At 36.8% G+C, this 16,311-nt stretch overlaps 1 protein-coding gene across 4 annotated transcripts in view; it reads left to right on the top strand.

Annotated features, from left to right (window-relative positions):
* mib2 (MIB E3 ubiquitin protein ligase 2) overlaps window positions 1–16,311 on the top strand; it is a 62,060-nt gene that overhangs the window by 16,708 nt on the left and 29,041 nt on the right. For all 4 annotated transcript variants that reach the window (XM_065271327.1, XM_065271328.1, XM_065271329.1 and 1 more), the window contains 3 exons: window positions 2,098–2,481; window positions 3,130–3,301; window positions 13,639–13,745. In XM_065271327.1, coding sequence (XP_065127399.1) covers window positions 2,098–2,481; window positions 3,130–3,301; window positions 13,639–13,745 — 663 coding nt within the window. The remainder of the gene's footprint in view (window positions 1–2,097; window positions 2,482–3,129; window positions 3,302–13,638; window positions 13,746–16,311) is intronic.

The raw sequence follows: 16,311 nt of genomic DNA, 5'->3' as shown, positions 1-16,311 counted from the left end.
TGTCCTTTAGTTATGATTTCATCGTTTTTGCTTTGGTCATTTAGTGCAGATTTTCAATGTTCATATTTAGGTAGATTACTACATTACTGCTTGCTTAACACTTAAGAAAGCAGCCACAGGCAGTGTTGTGTTAATGATTGCAGCAAGAGGGAAATTTTGAGTGCTAGCATTAATGGGAAAGACAGAACACCATTTATTTTCAGTTTATTATGTTTTTTGCTTTAGTTCGAAAAACAATAATGCCATCACACATATTTTCACATTTTCCTGTAGTTGTAAAATGACTGTTTGCATGGCGTGCAGAGTTTCTGTGAGTGTACACACAAATCGTGAGGTACGCCGTTTCTGATTGGCTGTCTGTTGCTAAGCATCTAATCATAACATTTTAACCCGGCTACAATACAGGCTGTACAAGCTAACCTGGGGTTAAATGTGAGGGTTATAATAAAGATAACCCTGGGTTAAGTGCAGTGTGAAAAGCTGTTTTTTTTCATATTGTTGTCATGGTTTTTATACCTAAATATATTTTGGGTACTCTTAGGTTAATACATGATTAAATTTCACAGAAAATCACATATTTGGTTATTTAGACAGAGGACTGCTCTCAGCTGCGCTGTTTATTTCACTCTGATTCTAAAAGCTATATCTTTTGGCTTCCTAAGATAAGGTGGCCACATTTTTTAAATGAACACCGGGGACATTTCCTAGTTTAATGGTCAAAATATCATTAAAATATAATTTTGTTGTTATCTATGAATTAAAAAATGGGGACAAACCGTTTTTTGAAAGTTTTCTTTTTATTGTTGTGGGTTCACTGCAAAAAATCATTGACTTCTTACTTAATAGTATTTTTGTCTTGTTTTTAGTACAAATATCTAAAAATTATTAAATCAAGATGCATTTTCTTGATGAGCAAAATCCCCTAACAAAAAAATCTAGCTTTAAGACAAAAAATTAATAAATTGAAGTGAATTTGTGCTTAAAACATGAAAAAATCTGCCAATGGTAAACATTTTTTTCTTGAATTAAGTGTTGGATTAAGTGTTTTTTGCTTGTTTTAAGCACAAATTTGATATTTTTGGTCTAAAAACTAGACTTATTTTCTTTGCTCATCAAGAAGATGCATCCTGATGGAAGAATTGTTTAATATTTGTACTGAAAACAAGAGAAAAATACTAATAAGAAAGTCGTTTTTTGCAGTGTTTCTAATTCAATTAATTGAACAATTTCTGTAGCCGAAATCTATTTTTCCCCTTTTTTTATACAATGCACAGAGACATACTTCATCAAACATTACACTACTTCAGATGATTTTATAGCATTGTAAACGTGAAGAACAGAAGGACTAATGCAAAATGTAAAATATTTAACGTTAGCCTACACAAAACAAATGCACAGAACCATGCTGTGTTCAGTTCACTTCATTTGTTTATTACTTTAATTTAACATGAATAGTTAGTACCTTAACCTCCGATAACTTTGACTGTTTTTATATTTTAAGATAACTTGACTGATGATATCTTGATGCCACTTTCTCGTTTGTCTCTTAGTAAATCTTCTTCACTAAAGCAGTGACGCACAACCAAGTAATCTGTGTAGCTCGCAGCCCCCTCTGCTGGTGAAAATAATCATTACATGATTGCTCCGGTCTGGTACTACAAAGGCTACATTTTAATCGGGTTTTTCAGTGTATTTGCTGGTTGTTTTAGACGTGCTGTAAAACGGGTGACGTCTGGTCACCTTATCCTAAGATCAAAAAAGACCAAACGTTCTCAACAATATATATGACGGTGTAAATGGGTTGTGAAAAATTCCACTGAAGAGTCCACTTTCAACCAAATGAAGAGAGAGTTGAAAATGCATTTAACCGAATTGGTTTTGTGGTGTAGACTGCATGTGGTCGAATGTGTTTAAGTAGCCACAAACATCGCCTACTCTCCACCTATCTTGACTTCTATTAATACAAGGTATAAGCAGCCCCTTAGTTGTGAATGTTGTGGCTAGGGAAAAGGGGTAGGGATTGCATTACTTTAATCTGAAGTGATTCTGGTTAGTTGTCAAAAAGTAATGATTTTCTTTTTTTTATCCTCTGTACAGTTACCCCTGATCTGTCTCCAGAGACCCCCCTACTCGGAACCCTTTCAATCCCTGCACCTCGACCCCAAGCAGCGGTCGCCTCCCTACCCACAGCCCCGCTAGCACGACCTCACAGAAAGCCCAGTGAGGCAGGCCAGGGCAGCCAGCCGACGCGCGGCAGCATGGAGGTGGGTATGCGTGTGGTCCGCGGCGTGGACTGGAAGTGGGCTAACCAGGATGATGGTGAAGGCCATGTGGGCACGGTGGTGGAAATTGGACGCCAGGGCAGCACCACCACACCTGACAAAACAGTGGTGGTGCAGTGGGACAGTGGAACTCGCACAAATTATCGGACCGGCTACCAGGGGGCCTATGACCTGCTTCTGTACGATAACGCACAGATAGGTGAGACAATAATGGAAAAAAAATTGTTTATTTCAGTTGAATGAGTTGTTTAAGTTAAGCATGAATCTCTTCAGTGTAGTCTGGAATGTTACTACTGTTTGAGTGTGAAATCGTTGCAGATGTTTTTATGTTGCTAAAATTTTTACCTCAGCTAGATGAGGAGATGTACATATAAAAACTAGTGTGGCCAGTAATATAAATCCAGTGACCAGAAGTTACTTCAATCTGTTCTGGCTGAGGAACAGACTGGCCTATATGCTAATATTTCTTATCAAGAAAATGAAAAACAAAATACACAATAGAATTATATACCACAGACTGTCAGTATACATTGCGTCAGTATACCTTCTGGTTACCAGTCCGACTCTACCTGACCTTCACTGACCTGCAGATTGTTTCAAACCTGTATACATTTCTTTGTTCTGCTGAACAAAGAGAAAAATATTTGGAAAAATGCAGATGAAATTTTTTTCAATATTATATCAGTAATTAATTTAATTTGATACCTATGATAGCAGTAAAATTAGGTCTGTTTGGTTACATAACTGATGACAGAATTTTTGTTATTAACGGACTATCCTTTTAAGTAACAATGATGATCTTCATATTGTGCACAGTTACATTCACGTTCTCCTGTCTTCCTCTTAGGTGTCCGACATTCAAATATTATTTGTGACAGCTGTAAGAAGCACGGGATTATGGGAATGCGCTGGAAGTGTAAGGTGTGCTTTGACTATGACCTGTGCACTCAGTGTTACATGAACAATAAGCATGACCTTGCACATGCCTTTGAGCGATATGAGACGGCACATTCACAACCGTGAGTATTATTTCTCTTTCATATCACCCTGCATTACTCTTCTGCATGACTAAACCATAAAGCTCTTCTAGCCATATCCAAATGTCAAACTAGCCCTCTCGTTCTCATGAAATATCAGCCTGAAAAACAGATCTTTATTTGATATCTATGATCTATGTGCATTTGTCTTTTCTATGCAAAGTAAGCTCCTAAAGGGATATTTTGGACTAAACGCATTTGGTTCAATTAACAATTTTAACTCAATTACTTTTAATTAATCTGTTATTTCATGCTGATATATTAAATTGTTTTACAGTAATGCACTTACAAATGTTTACAGATGCTATCCAAAGAGCGTTCGTTGTGAAAGGTGATGCTTTGTGGATATACACTTACACTTTGTGTTTATTTAAGGTGACATTTTGTTGATGTTCTCATTTAAAAACAAAAGCAAACGTTTTTTAGCCTGACGTTGTCATACTCAAAATTCTAGTCAGAATTTGAGTCTGATACCGCTCCATTGGGCTGTGATTATGAGCCGTGTTTCAACCGAACCAGGACAAAAAATGCCTCTGCACTCAATTGGATAGACATACACCAATCAGAGCAGCCGAGTGTGTGACGTATGTTGAAATGGCGTCTGTTCTTTTGAAGCCTGACCTGAACTGCTAGTTATTTTGCTACAGTTAAGACTTACATTATGATACTAATTCTGAGTTAACGAACGTACATTGTACATCGACACCTACTATGTTTACAAAATTTTATTATATCACGACATTGTGAGTTATTTACATAAGTCATACAGTCAGACTATCTCTCACCATTTGTAAGTTAGATGAACTTCATCCACGGGCTTTCGAAAAGGGTCTGGCAATGACCGCTAGTTATATCCAGTTGATTTGCTGTGATGCCCATTTCAGTTGCTTCTTTCATTTAGTCCTCCATGAGTGCGACCAAAGGAGAAACAACAACGACCACTGGGTTTTCATTGTGTTCCCTCTCATTTTCTTAGCTAATAAATTAAACTATTGCCGAATCCTGTAGGAGGGATGGCAAAACATCTTTCCGATCAACAAATGCCTTTATCGCGTTTCTCTGTTCCTCTTTCAAAATGAATCCGCTGTTGATATCTTCTAGAACAGACTCGATGGCAGAATCTTCACATCTCAGTTCTCCAGGGACAGCCGTCTTTGTTGTAAACGGATTCAACACAAGTGTCTTTGGTGACGAGGTTGATTTACGTTACTTTTGATCATCTGTCCATCATCGTATAAAGCCCTCCATGACAATTTGATTGGTTTGACTAGCTTTGGGTCGAGCATAGTTGCGCCACAACGGAGCAATGCCAGACCGAACTTCCCGACCTGAAATGTTGTGGCTGGCACCCAGGCTAATCGTTTTTTTATTTACGTGTAGTGTTGTGGTTTTATAAAATTAAGTCTGTGTCTTTATTTGGATTAGAAGTAAGCATATGTGTGCCTGTGAATGTTTGTGTTCTGTGTCAAGCCCACACATGAATCTTTATTTTTTCTTTTTATTGGTACTTGATTGCAAAAAAGAAGGCAAATGCTTTTAGTAGTGTCTGTGTTGCGTGTGTGTTATGAATGAGTAATGGCCCAGAAAACTCACACGCCATACAGACACAGCCACCAGCAGGTGCTTAAGTTTATAAGACACATTAGTTTTACACTGGCATAAGTTCACAAATACACCTGTTGTAGTTTTAGAGCAGTAATTCTCAAAGTGTGGTCCCCAGTGGTCCGCCAAAAGATGACCTAAACTAGGCAAGTGTTTATACAATCGTCACTTATTTAAGTAGATTTTTAATGCACTTGCAAAACTGTGATATCAGTTCTTGCCTTTCTGTTTTAATAACGTAAAAATGGATTGGTTGGCTAAACCAAAGAGGAGTCAAAATAAAAGCTAAAGTGTCAACTGAGAGCAGCTAAAATCCACAGATCTATTAGTTTTGTAAGGTACTAGTTTTTGTTTCATGTGTAAAATCCCTGTAATTTCAGTGATTTTGGACATACGGGGAACATTTTTTTTACCATAGTTACAACCATAGACTTCATATACCCACCACCTCAGTTTTAAACTAAGGGCTCTTTGGAATGACATTAAGTGGGACCTAGGCTGTTACAGTATGTTTAATTGCAGTTTTTTTCACATGTGCAGTTTGTTGTTCATATTAAGCTGCAACTCATTTCACATTTACTTTTTCAAATGAAATAAAATTCATATAATAATTTCTGAACATAGCATTGCATTTGTTTAAAAAAAATAGTTTTTGACTTGAAACAGTTGCATATTAAACTTAGCTTATCCTTCCTATTCACTATTTTGGGGGAGTGTTAGAGTGGGATTCTGTTAGGTGGTCCTCAGAAAAAAATTGGAAGATAAAGTGGTCCTTGGGCTGAAAAAGTTTGAGAAACACTGTTTTAGAGAATGCTAAAACTGTGGCCACGCATAGTAAATGCAAAAAGATGCTCGCTTTGCAGGATAATCATAGGCTGTTTTACCTGGTTATTTGCTCTGAAATGGCTTAAAAAAGATCACCCCACTTCAACACATAAATGATCTTTATGACCTAAAAGCCTTTTAAGGTTCCACAATTTTTTCATTAAAGCTCCCATAACACACACTGTTTTTGCTCATTTTATTTTAATCTGGAGTACCTATGGAGTACTAATACATCCTTCATATCCAGTGTTGGTCAAGTTACTTGGAAATAGTAATTAGTTACTGATTACTGATTACTTCCCTAAGAAAGTAATCCTGTTACTTTACTGATTACTTATTTTCAAAAGTAATTAGTTACTTTACTAGTAGGGGTGTAATGATTAATCGTGCAAATGCGCGTTTTCTCAATGAATGAATTTGAATGAATTACGGTGAAATCCCGGCACATCCGAACGCCAGGGGGCGCTCTCATGCAGAAACTCCCTTTGTGCCACACAAAAAGTAGCATTACAAACGCTATTCCAGGAAATGTCTAAACAGGAATACGCTGTTCTTCAAATTGTTTCAGGTATTTTCATGATAATAAAGAATATTTTGAAATGATTTTTATTTAACGAGTGTTGCTTTTTTAAATGCACGTTATAAACGACTCCGACTCATAATGATTTTAGATTGATAAGGACTTCCTACTGACCAAATGCCGTAATACAGGCACAAGCTGTGCATAAAACAAAGAATCGCAGCCTTGCGATTCAGAATCGATTTCAGACAGGCATTTTTAATGAGGACCGCGATTAAATCGTGATTGAATCGTTACATCCCTATTTACTAGTTACTTTACTAATTACTTTTCAAAAACACGACCTGAATATGCTACAGTATAAAGCAACAGGGCCCAGTTGCATAAAGCACCTTAAGTGTAATTTTTCCTTAAGTTCACCCTTGTGTTTCCCTTAAACTTAAGGGTGTTGCAAAAAAGTTTTTTCTGTTGCATCTCCATGGCAACAATAGTATTTTATAACAACAAACCTGGTTCGCTTTCGTGAAACATTTAATGATTACCCTTACCTAAGAGAACAATTTAAGGGATTATACTGTATGCAACACCCTTAATTTATTCTTTTACAGTAGATAAGGGGAATTTACCCCTTAAGTGTCATACTTAAGGGAAAAACTTAAGGTGCTTTATGCAACCGGGCCAAGACCTTTCAGTCTAATTCTATTCTTTCTGCATATTCCATCATCTTAAATTGAATCAAATGAAACATTCTCTGTTTTTACCTCTCAACACGCACTTATTCGTGGGCGTGATGGCGTCTTTTTTTTAACGCTGCTAACAATATCTATATAGCCTACTGTCTACAAACATTAATAATATTATTATCATTACTATACATCGTTTAAAAGGTCTACGGGTTTAGCATCAGTGTATGGTCTCTGTTTTGAGATACAGATGCTCTAGCACGATAAATGTAGTATTTTGTTACAGAAGTCTAGATGACAACATGCAGAATATAAACGGGACTTCTTACCTTGGTGTTAATATAACGATCGCGAGTCAAATCCAGTCTGTTTCAGATGTGTGAATAACTCATGAAATCAGTCTAATAGAATTCATCAAATGACCATTTTTGTTCACAAATGCGTATGATCCATGAAATATAGATATATAGTCTGTTGTTTTACATCAGATTTAGAACATGTATGAGATGGAGCCGCAGCGGTCATGTCAGCTGGGGGTTCAGGGATTTTTTTAGGAAATTTCACATTCCTGTGCCGGCTTGCTAGGTGTTTGCTCAGATTTGAGGTGGAATTTTTCGCTGTGGATAAAAGTTTTATTCCCACGCAGAGTGTACACCGGACGCTGATGTTTTTGTCACCTTTAACTGGGTTAAACTCAAAGTAATGTCGGTACTTCCAAGCATTAAACGCTGCATAGTCTTGTTCTCTTCCGCCCTCCATGTTGTCTTTTCACGTTCAACACTACACTGACTGACGGCGCGGCGCTCATACGTCATTGTCACTCGCATTGCATCACGACACGAGAGAGTCTCACGAAACAAAATCAAGATTAAAAAATAACGCAGTAACGCAGCCTGCTTACGGTGAAGTAACAGTAATCTAATTACTGTTTTTGCAATTGTAATCAGGGTTTAAATTGGGCCGGGGCCGTCCGGGGCTAAGCCCCGGCACATAGGCTGAAGGTCGCGCTCTGCTCCTGCCAGTGTACCCGCTGCGCTTGTGCGTGTGTACTCGCTGAGCTGGTGCGTGTGCACTGACGCGAAGGAAATAATGCGTTTTCATTCATTATGGGGCATTCTCACCAACGCAAGTTCAGCGATTTGCGCGAGCATCATTTAAGATTCAGAAGCTCTTTTTAAAATATTTTGGGTCAACCTCTGGCACATGCTTTAAAGCTGAAACTTATCAAATCCTATCAGAGGTCCAGAATGTCATTGAAACACACCAGTGGCTTTGCTATCATCAGTATTAAACATGTTACCCCTTGAAGTACCCCTCCCCGCAGAGCACCCCCACATAACAAATCCCAATTTAACCCCTGATTGTAATCCCTTACTTTACTCGTTACTTGAAAAAAGTAATCGGATTACAGTAACGCGTTACTTCTAACGCGTTACTGCCCATCACTGTTCATATCTCTGAAGAGTCTTTATTTTTATCAGATTTATTAAACACAGATCCGCTCTAGCGAATGTTTCTGGAAAACACTACACTGACTATATGTTAGTGTTGTTTACATATTCACTTACGCAACGATTGACAACATAACACAGACATTTTGATGCGGTTTTACTTACCGCCTGTGACTCATGACCCGGTTGGGAGCCTATTTTTAACAAAATCCAGCGTTAAACAAACACACGCAAAACTCTGCTGCTATCCTGGATAAACAATTTCCATTGTTTCAATAAGGCTGGATTATTTGGAAATCTGAACATGGCTTTCTTTTCCTTACATCCAACAACAACACAGTTCTTCTTTTATATCATTGTTGAGTCTTGATATAAAACAAAGCTGTCACATGCAGTGATGCCTTTGACTTCTACTCGAAGGAGCAATGCTAATGATCATCCTAGTTCTCATGCTGATTGACGCGTGGGCGTGCTTTTCCGGGGGAAGTGCCCGTGAAAGGAATATGGGGTCACTGATACGTAACTGGTATCCATGTTCTAAAAAAACTTTCTGAAAGAGGAGGCGTGAGCTTGGCCCAGAAATACTCTGTCACATGCTCAAACACTTTGCAAATAGTTTGGTATGAGGATCACAACTATTAAACTGTGTTAATAAGTCAGAATGAATGAAATGGCATTAACCCCCCTCCCCTGTTTTAAGTCAATTTATTGTTACATTTTTAGTCATAGTTTTTCGTAGGCATATTCATGAAAGACAGCTGAATAAATGGCGATATAAGAAATATAAGTGCCATATTAATAATAAAATAATAGATCATTTTAAACTGTTATTTGCAATGAATGTCTGGTACTGTTTAGACTGAGACTTGTGTCGGTTGCATCTGGTTTTCAGACAAATCTAATCTGACCTTCATTTCCCATTACCTATTAAAAGATTTTCTCATATGTGCTTGCATGATGTGTGTTAATGTGCAGTTCAGTTAGATCTAAAAAGAAGAGCAAACACATTTACACAACACAGCAAGTGTTTCAAAGTGCTTTGCGTAAATAAAAAGACATGCTGCAGTTTATTTGATGGAGGTTTCATATACAGAACATATTAGAGATGGTTATAATTGTCCAGCATTGGGCTTAGTTAAAACCCAGACATCACATGAGGGTCACACAGGAATATCACCGAACAAGCATGACACCAGCATAACAAACAAACAAACACTGTCTGTATACAGCTTTCTTATGTAGCCACACTATTGAGTAAGACAAGAAAGATAGTATGAACTGCAACCAACCCAGAATAACCAGCTTGTGCTATTTCAGCCAACATTGGCCATTTTTGCATGAAATGTTCAGATAAACAGGAGGTATCGCCTGAGGTTCACATTTATTGATGTAACCTCACACACAACAGCATTCTGTTCATGAGAAATCTGTGATGCTATATACAGAAATGATACGACATTGTAATCCAGAATTGTTAAAGGTAGGTTGTTTTAAGAAAGGACTGAATCTTTTGTCAAAGATTTGGGAGCTTTGATTCTGTTTCATTATCTGTTTGGTTTTATATTTTGCTTCAAATACACTGGTATTAAATGTATTTCCTTAATTTCTTTCTAAGAACCGACAGAAACTGTTTTAAGGTAGATGAGTTAATGGTTAAATTTGAATGTCATGGTTCAAATGTGCTCTGAGGTGATGTGTGTGTGTGTGTTAGGAAACAATTCAGCATATGGCCTCCCTTATGTTTGTTTACCAAGGCAAGGAACAAAACAGCCTAACTTGTTAATCGGCTAAGGCAGCTACTGGTTAGATTTTGTCATGTTGTTGTCTTGGGGTTTTCTGTAAGCTCTCTCATGTATCACGTTACAGTTTATCAGTCTCTGGATGACATGTAAAAGGTTTCTTTCTTGTACTTACATTCCAAAAATATCTTTAGGTACCAAATTTTGGGATTTACTGGAGCTCTAACTGTACAGCTTGTTTAGGAGATGTGTGCTGTTATTATACTTTCTAACACATACAGATTAACTAGTGGATCTTCCAGATCCGCTGGACTGAATGCTTGTATTAGTGTGTTTGTGGTGTAACATGGTTTCTGCACGTGACAATGGACTTTTTAAGCTTCTATGTTAACAGACTAAAAGAGATTGACCTTGATCCTCCACTAACTTTGCCCTTACCCTAAACACCGAAGAGTTCATTCTGCTTGTAAATAATCACCATTACAATTCTGTGCAAAATAATTTTATGAACATAAACATAACACAAAGATATAACATCAACGGGAATGGTTGCATAAAAGAAAACATAATTAAAGGTACAAGCAATAGCAGGCTAGCTTTGAAAGCGTAAGATCCAACCCTCCCTTCAGAGTGCTCTCAAAACCCACGCCTCCTCGAAAACACACAAACTCTTCTTTTAGCTATTTCTTAGTCTCAGACTAAGAACGTTGGCTGAACGTCTGCATATGGCAAACTTTTCTGGAAACATTGGCAGCTTTGAAAGTCATTCTTTGATTGGTTGAAATAAACAGGATTACCTGGAGACGTGTGTGTTGCGTTCTTTACGGGTCGTCCGCCTAGAAACAACACAAAGCTGAAAGGTATGCAAGGTTCTTGGCATAAAGTCTTTAAAAGACGTCCAAGAATTTTTCACGCAATAAGGTTTATGCGCAACTTACTTCCGGGTTCCTGTTAAACATAGTAGATCGCTTCTGGTTCTGTATGGTCTACGCTGACATGGTGCTGTTTTTATACATGAAGCCTTCAGGAGCTACCAAAGACGAGAATAACCAATTTCCAGTGGATATGCTTGTTAACATCTTAAACTTGAGTAAAAAAATTTACTAACTATTTTATACTTTAAAGCCTTTGACAAAGGCATTTTCTTCTCACATACATTCAGATATTAGAATAAAAAAGAGCATAACACAAATAATAATACTACAAATAACAATAACAAGCTATGATAGCACATGCCGGCAACCGGAAACGATCAACCCAGTTTTCCGGTTTGGTCACGTGACGTTCGATATATACCGCATATTAGTGACATTTAAAAGAGATATTTTAGAGTGTTTCCCATTGTTGTTATGAACTTCAGAGACAATTGTGAATGAATGAATTTACTGGTTGTACACCAAACTTATTGTGGAGACATTTCTTCACTCCTGAACATGACGCGGCACAAAGCAAAATGCGATTGGTTGCTTTACGTGTCAGTCATATGGCCTCTTAGGTGATCCGTGGCCATTCAAACCAGCCATGGCTCTCAGACCTTCAGCTATTTCTTGATTCATAGCCGATTCTAAGACTGTCTTTTGTTTTTTACGTCCTTTATTTGTGGCATGTTTTGTTGGCTCTTGTTCTGCATGGCATAATGGAACATGCAGGGTAAACCATACTAAGCCGAATATACAGCCCAAAGATCCTAGCCCAAAATACAAAACTTTGCTTTCATAAATATGTTCAATTTGTTGAGATTCAAGTAAAACATCCTATCATTGCATTCGGAAAGAATCTACGATCGGACAAACATTTTATTGTCCAATGTCTTCCAGAAAGAAACACAGGTACAGTACATGGGTAGATGCGTATGTAGAGATGTACGGAAATAACTTTTGGAATTCCTAAATGATCCATTTACTTATAAACGGACAGTGACACACAAACCTTTTGGATTTCATCTAACCTTTGATCTTGGACATGCACCTTAGATGCCAGACTGCTTAGAGATTTATCCAGATTCTGTTTTAAGCCTTCAGACGGTACAGGTTGTGCCATATGCCAAAAGACAGCAAGAAAGCACAAACTAAACCCCATTGCTGTCTATTTGGGACATTACGAGAAAACGAGAGCTGTTTGAGGGGATCTATACCGTATCTTACAGAGGGCTAAGACTTTCACCTTGTTTGCCTCTTGACTTGTTCACACTTATGTTTGATGAATGTACCGGAGATCATGGAGTATTATCAGCTGAGAAGCAAACGTTGATGGTTGACCGTTTGGATGAATTATGGGAATAGGCAGTTCCTTTGCTCCTCGATCAGATCAGATCTTTACTATAAGGTACGTGGGTATGAGTCTTGGGGTGTTCTGTTGAGTTGTGCTCAAAATGTTTGCCAGGATCTTTCGCAACTCTTGAAACTGCTCTTGCCCAAGTCTCCTTTAGTTTGTTGACACAAGACAGCCTGTCTGTCATTAGCTGTGTTGAGGGCATGTGTTTCAAATTGTGCTGTGCTTGTACAAAATCTGACTAATGTTCTCAAGCCCACATTCACATATGAGAAACATCACATTCACTCTCCAAAACAATGAAATAAGATTTCATTATATTAGTTTGGCACAAGTTCCCATGATGCAATAGGTCACTTTGTCCATATATATGCATTTCTTCTGATCTTTATTTCTCATCTTTTTAAAATCATGTCATTATCTTCTCTATGATATACAGGTAAATGTATAATCATTCATTTGAAGATTGTTTAGTTAAGGTAACTGAAAATATTACCGCTGTGAAAATGTGGGCTGTATTTACAAGGTGCCTTTGAGCAATGCTTGGCTTGTTTTAATGTTTACATTTTTGGATTCGGGAGGTTTTGTTTAAAGGTAAATTCAGTCTAAATGTTTTATTAGTAAGTGAATCTTCTGGTAATGGTATCCATGACTTTCAAGATGCTTTTGCATGTGACGTTTTAGTCACAATTTTAATCAACCTTAAGAAAGATTCGTTTTTTTATTTAACCAATATTTGAATCCATGTATGAATCACTTAAATTCTGTTTTAATGTGCTGTTAGTCATATCAGTCGTCATTTACTATGTTTTTTTTTATTATTGATCCTTTTTAGATTTCCTAATATCCAAAAGACAGTGAAGGAATGTAGGAATTTCTTCCTAATAACAGGCGTTATTTGAACCGTTTTAAATGTCATTTACATATTTTATATTGTTTGATTGCACATAAAATATATCACTTTAAATGCACTGTAAGTTGCAATAAATTATCACTTTTATTATAAATAATATCATATTATGAATTATGATATATAATGTGATATTATAAAAATATTAGGTTAATTATAAAAAGTATAAGTTGGGGTAAATATATGCAATAAAAGTATCCGTTACAACATACAAAGAAATCGATCATGTTCACAAAATGATTATTTTTTTTAGATGAGCTGATGTTTGATAATATGAGAGGCATTAGAAACATTGCATTGTCCTTTTCCCAAACTCAGAGTGATCCTGACGCCGAGACAGAACCTGTCCAGAATCATTCTGAAAGGAATCTTCCAGGGTGTAAAGGTGGTCCGGGGACCCGACTGGGATTGGGGTAACCAAGACGGTGAGGCACACATTCTTTCATCTTCAGTCTTTGCACTTTTATTTTCTAATTCTGAAACAAATTCATAGTGGTTTGGAGCTTAAGGGAATGAAGTTAAGCTCTCAAGTCAGCATATGTGACATGCTGCCAGTTATTATAATACATCCCTCATAAAGCATGCAGTAATGTACTTAAAATAGAAAAACTTAATCTTATTCCCTAGTTATAACCATAGTTACTTATGTCATAACAGTGTAGTGCTCACACATGAGTTACATAGGCACTCATAACTGGAATTTTATTACACCTGCAAAAGTAATCCCACTGCTAAAAGGATAATTTGGACACCTTAACAGTTCACATAACACAGTAATGTCACATTCACTCACTTTCCTGCTTCTGCTGTAACTGCATTAGGTTGTATAGACAAGGAAAATGTGACTTGCACTAAGGACAAGTCAAATGAATAAACAGCATTTCAGAGATGCTAGTATACATAGAGCTTAACTTATACTGACCCCAGGTCATTCCTTATAGAGAAAACAAAATTTTGAGATGTTTTCCATAGACAGCACAGTATCAACTAGAGAGTGAAGTGGGAATCTGAGCTCTAAGTTTAGCCTGTAGGACCTCTGTGAAATGAATGTTTGTAGTTTTATCATTTATCTTGTGTATATAAATATATATCTTTAAAGGAAAGTGTGTCTTTACTTTTACTTTACAATTCGCAATACATGTACGTAGCTTGATGACAGAGTTTGAGTGAAATAACACTGTGTGTCAGATAAAATGATTGATCTTGTTGGATATTTTGGTGCTTTGTGTTTAGTTTTAATAAATGCTCCTTTTGAAGATTTTATTTTGAGGAGTACAGTAATGAATGAGTCAAAATGTCCATGCAGAGTTCATTGATTATCAATAAAACTCTTTTGTGTCTGTAAGATGCCTGATAGACAGTGATGTTCTCTATCCCTCAGTAGTATGTGGTGATATAGTTTGTCAGCTGTGTTTTTACACTTGGTTCATTTGTTGTGTTTCTAGCTGGTAGTTACCAATGCGGGGTCATATTGTATTTTTAAGACCATTAGGGTTTTTTATGGGTGTGACGAGACATTTACTCTACGAGACAAGACATAAGATCAGGTCCATTGGGAAGATTTTTACCCTTTTTAAGAAATCCTAAAATAATAAAATAAATGAATGGAAAAAAGAAATCGCATAATTTTGAAATGTTTTAACTAAACTAGGATTGTCCATAACAATTATTTTGGTAATTGATAATGAAGCAATTTTTGATAATAAAATAGACTTTAATGAGCAATGACCTTTATGATTACTATGATAATGCAATAATAATGGGTTCAAATAAAGTATCAAAACCATGAAAAGATTAGTATATGTAAAAATCAGCATTATGTATTTTAACAGTTTGCCTGCAAAGGGCGATTGTTTTTTGACTTTCACTTTAGATTAAGGAAAACATTTACTTTTTAAGGGGGTGAAAAGTATGTCCTCATCCATCCGTTGGCCCAATGGCGGAACCAAACGGCATGGCGAAGGATTATAGCACGTTCTGTCTTTTCCGGCGCTTTGCAGATGACGTTTTGGCGTTACATAATTTAGGTATATTTATCTCTAATCTGACTCCAAAGACAAAGATTTAGTTTATATTATATTACAAATCGGATTGATTATTGCCTTTAAAACTTACAGAATTTAGATGGATGTTTGTTTATTTATTCTGATAAAGCTCTGGTATTACACTCGTTCATTCGGTTCTCACAGTCGCACATGATCCTAGTACGGGCCTCATAATTAATATACTGGTCAACGGTCGTAAGCGAATCAGTGTTGGTCGCTGCCAGAGGTTGGACTATACGCTTAAGTGGCCGCTCTCTGCGTGCTCAACTTTAAACATACTGTATTTAGTCCCCTTAGAGGTGACACTTAATTATTACAATAATTATTTCTAGTCAAAGTTAATGAATAGTATAATATTGAAATAAACAGAGGTTGAGGCTGACCCTATTTAGAGTAATCAGAAATGTTACTCTAAACGGAAACACAGCCTCCACACTTCTAAGTACATTTAAACTAACGCCAATTGCCAGTCGTATCTCTCAAATCCTCAGCTGATGTATTATTCACTATCTAACTGGGATTGGGCCGATACTAGCCTGATTTCAGTCCTTACGGTAACTACGGATACAAAGATATTACTTGCAGTTTCAACATTTACCGAGCAACACAGAATAAAATCAAACATAACAATTTATTAACCAGGTAGGAAAAACATAATTCAGAAGCCAATTTACATTCCAATTCAAATACGAGGAAACAAATATAATCAAATGAGAATAATGCATACTTGGCAAATGATGGATATCTGGTTACAGATTTCTCAAAGTAAAATAAAATACATGATGCTGTATCAAAGATACAGCATCATGGGGGTGAATTTCCATGTACAGAAAGACCCCCTGAACCATTTTACATCATTCCCTTAAATATCCAGAGAGACAAAGCATATGAGAGTTTGGTACTGATTGGTTGTTGTAAAATTCAGGGGTGTTGCCTAATATACATA

Source organism: Paramisgurnus dabryanus, chromosome 11, assembly GCF_030506205.2.
Source record: "Paramisgurnus dabryanus chromosome 11, PD_genome_1.1, whole genome shotgun sequence".
In the NCBI taxonomy this organism is placed as follows: domain Eukaryota; kingdom Metazoa; phylum Chordata; class Actinopteri; order Cypriniformes; family Cobitidae; genus Paramisgurnus; species Paramisgurnus dabryanus.
This window is presented reverse-complemented; position numbering and strand designations above follow the sequence as displayed.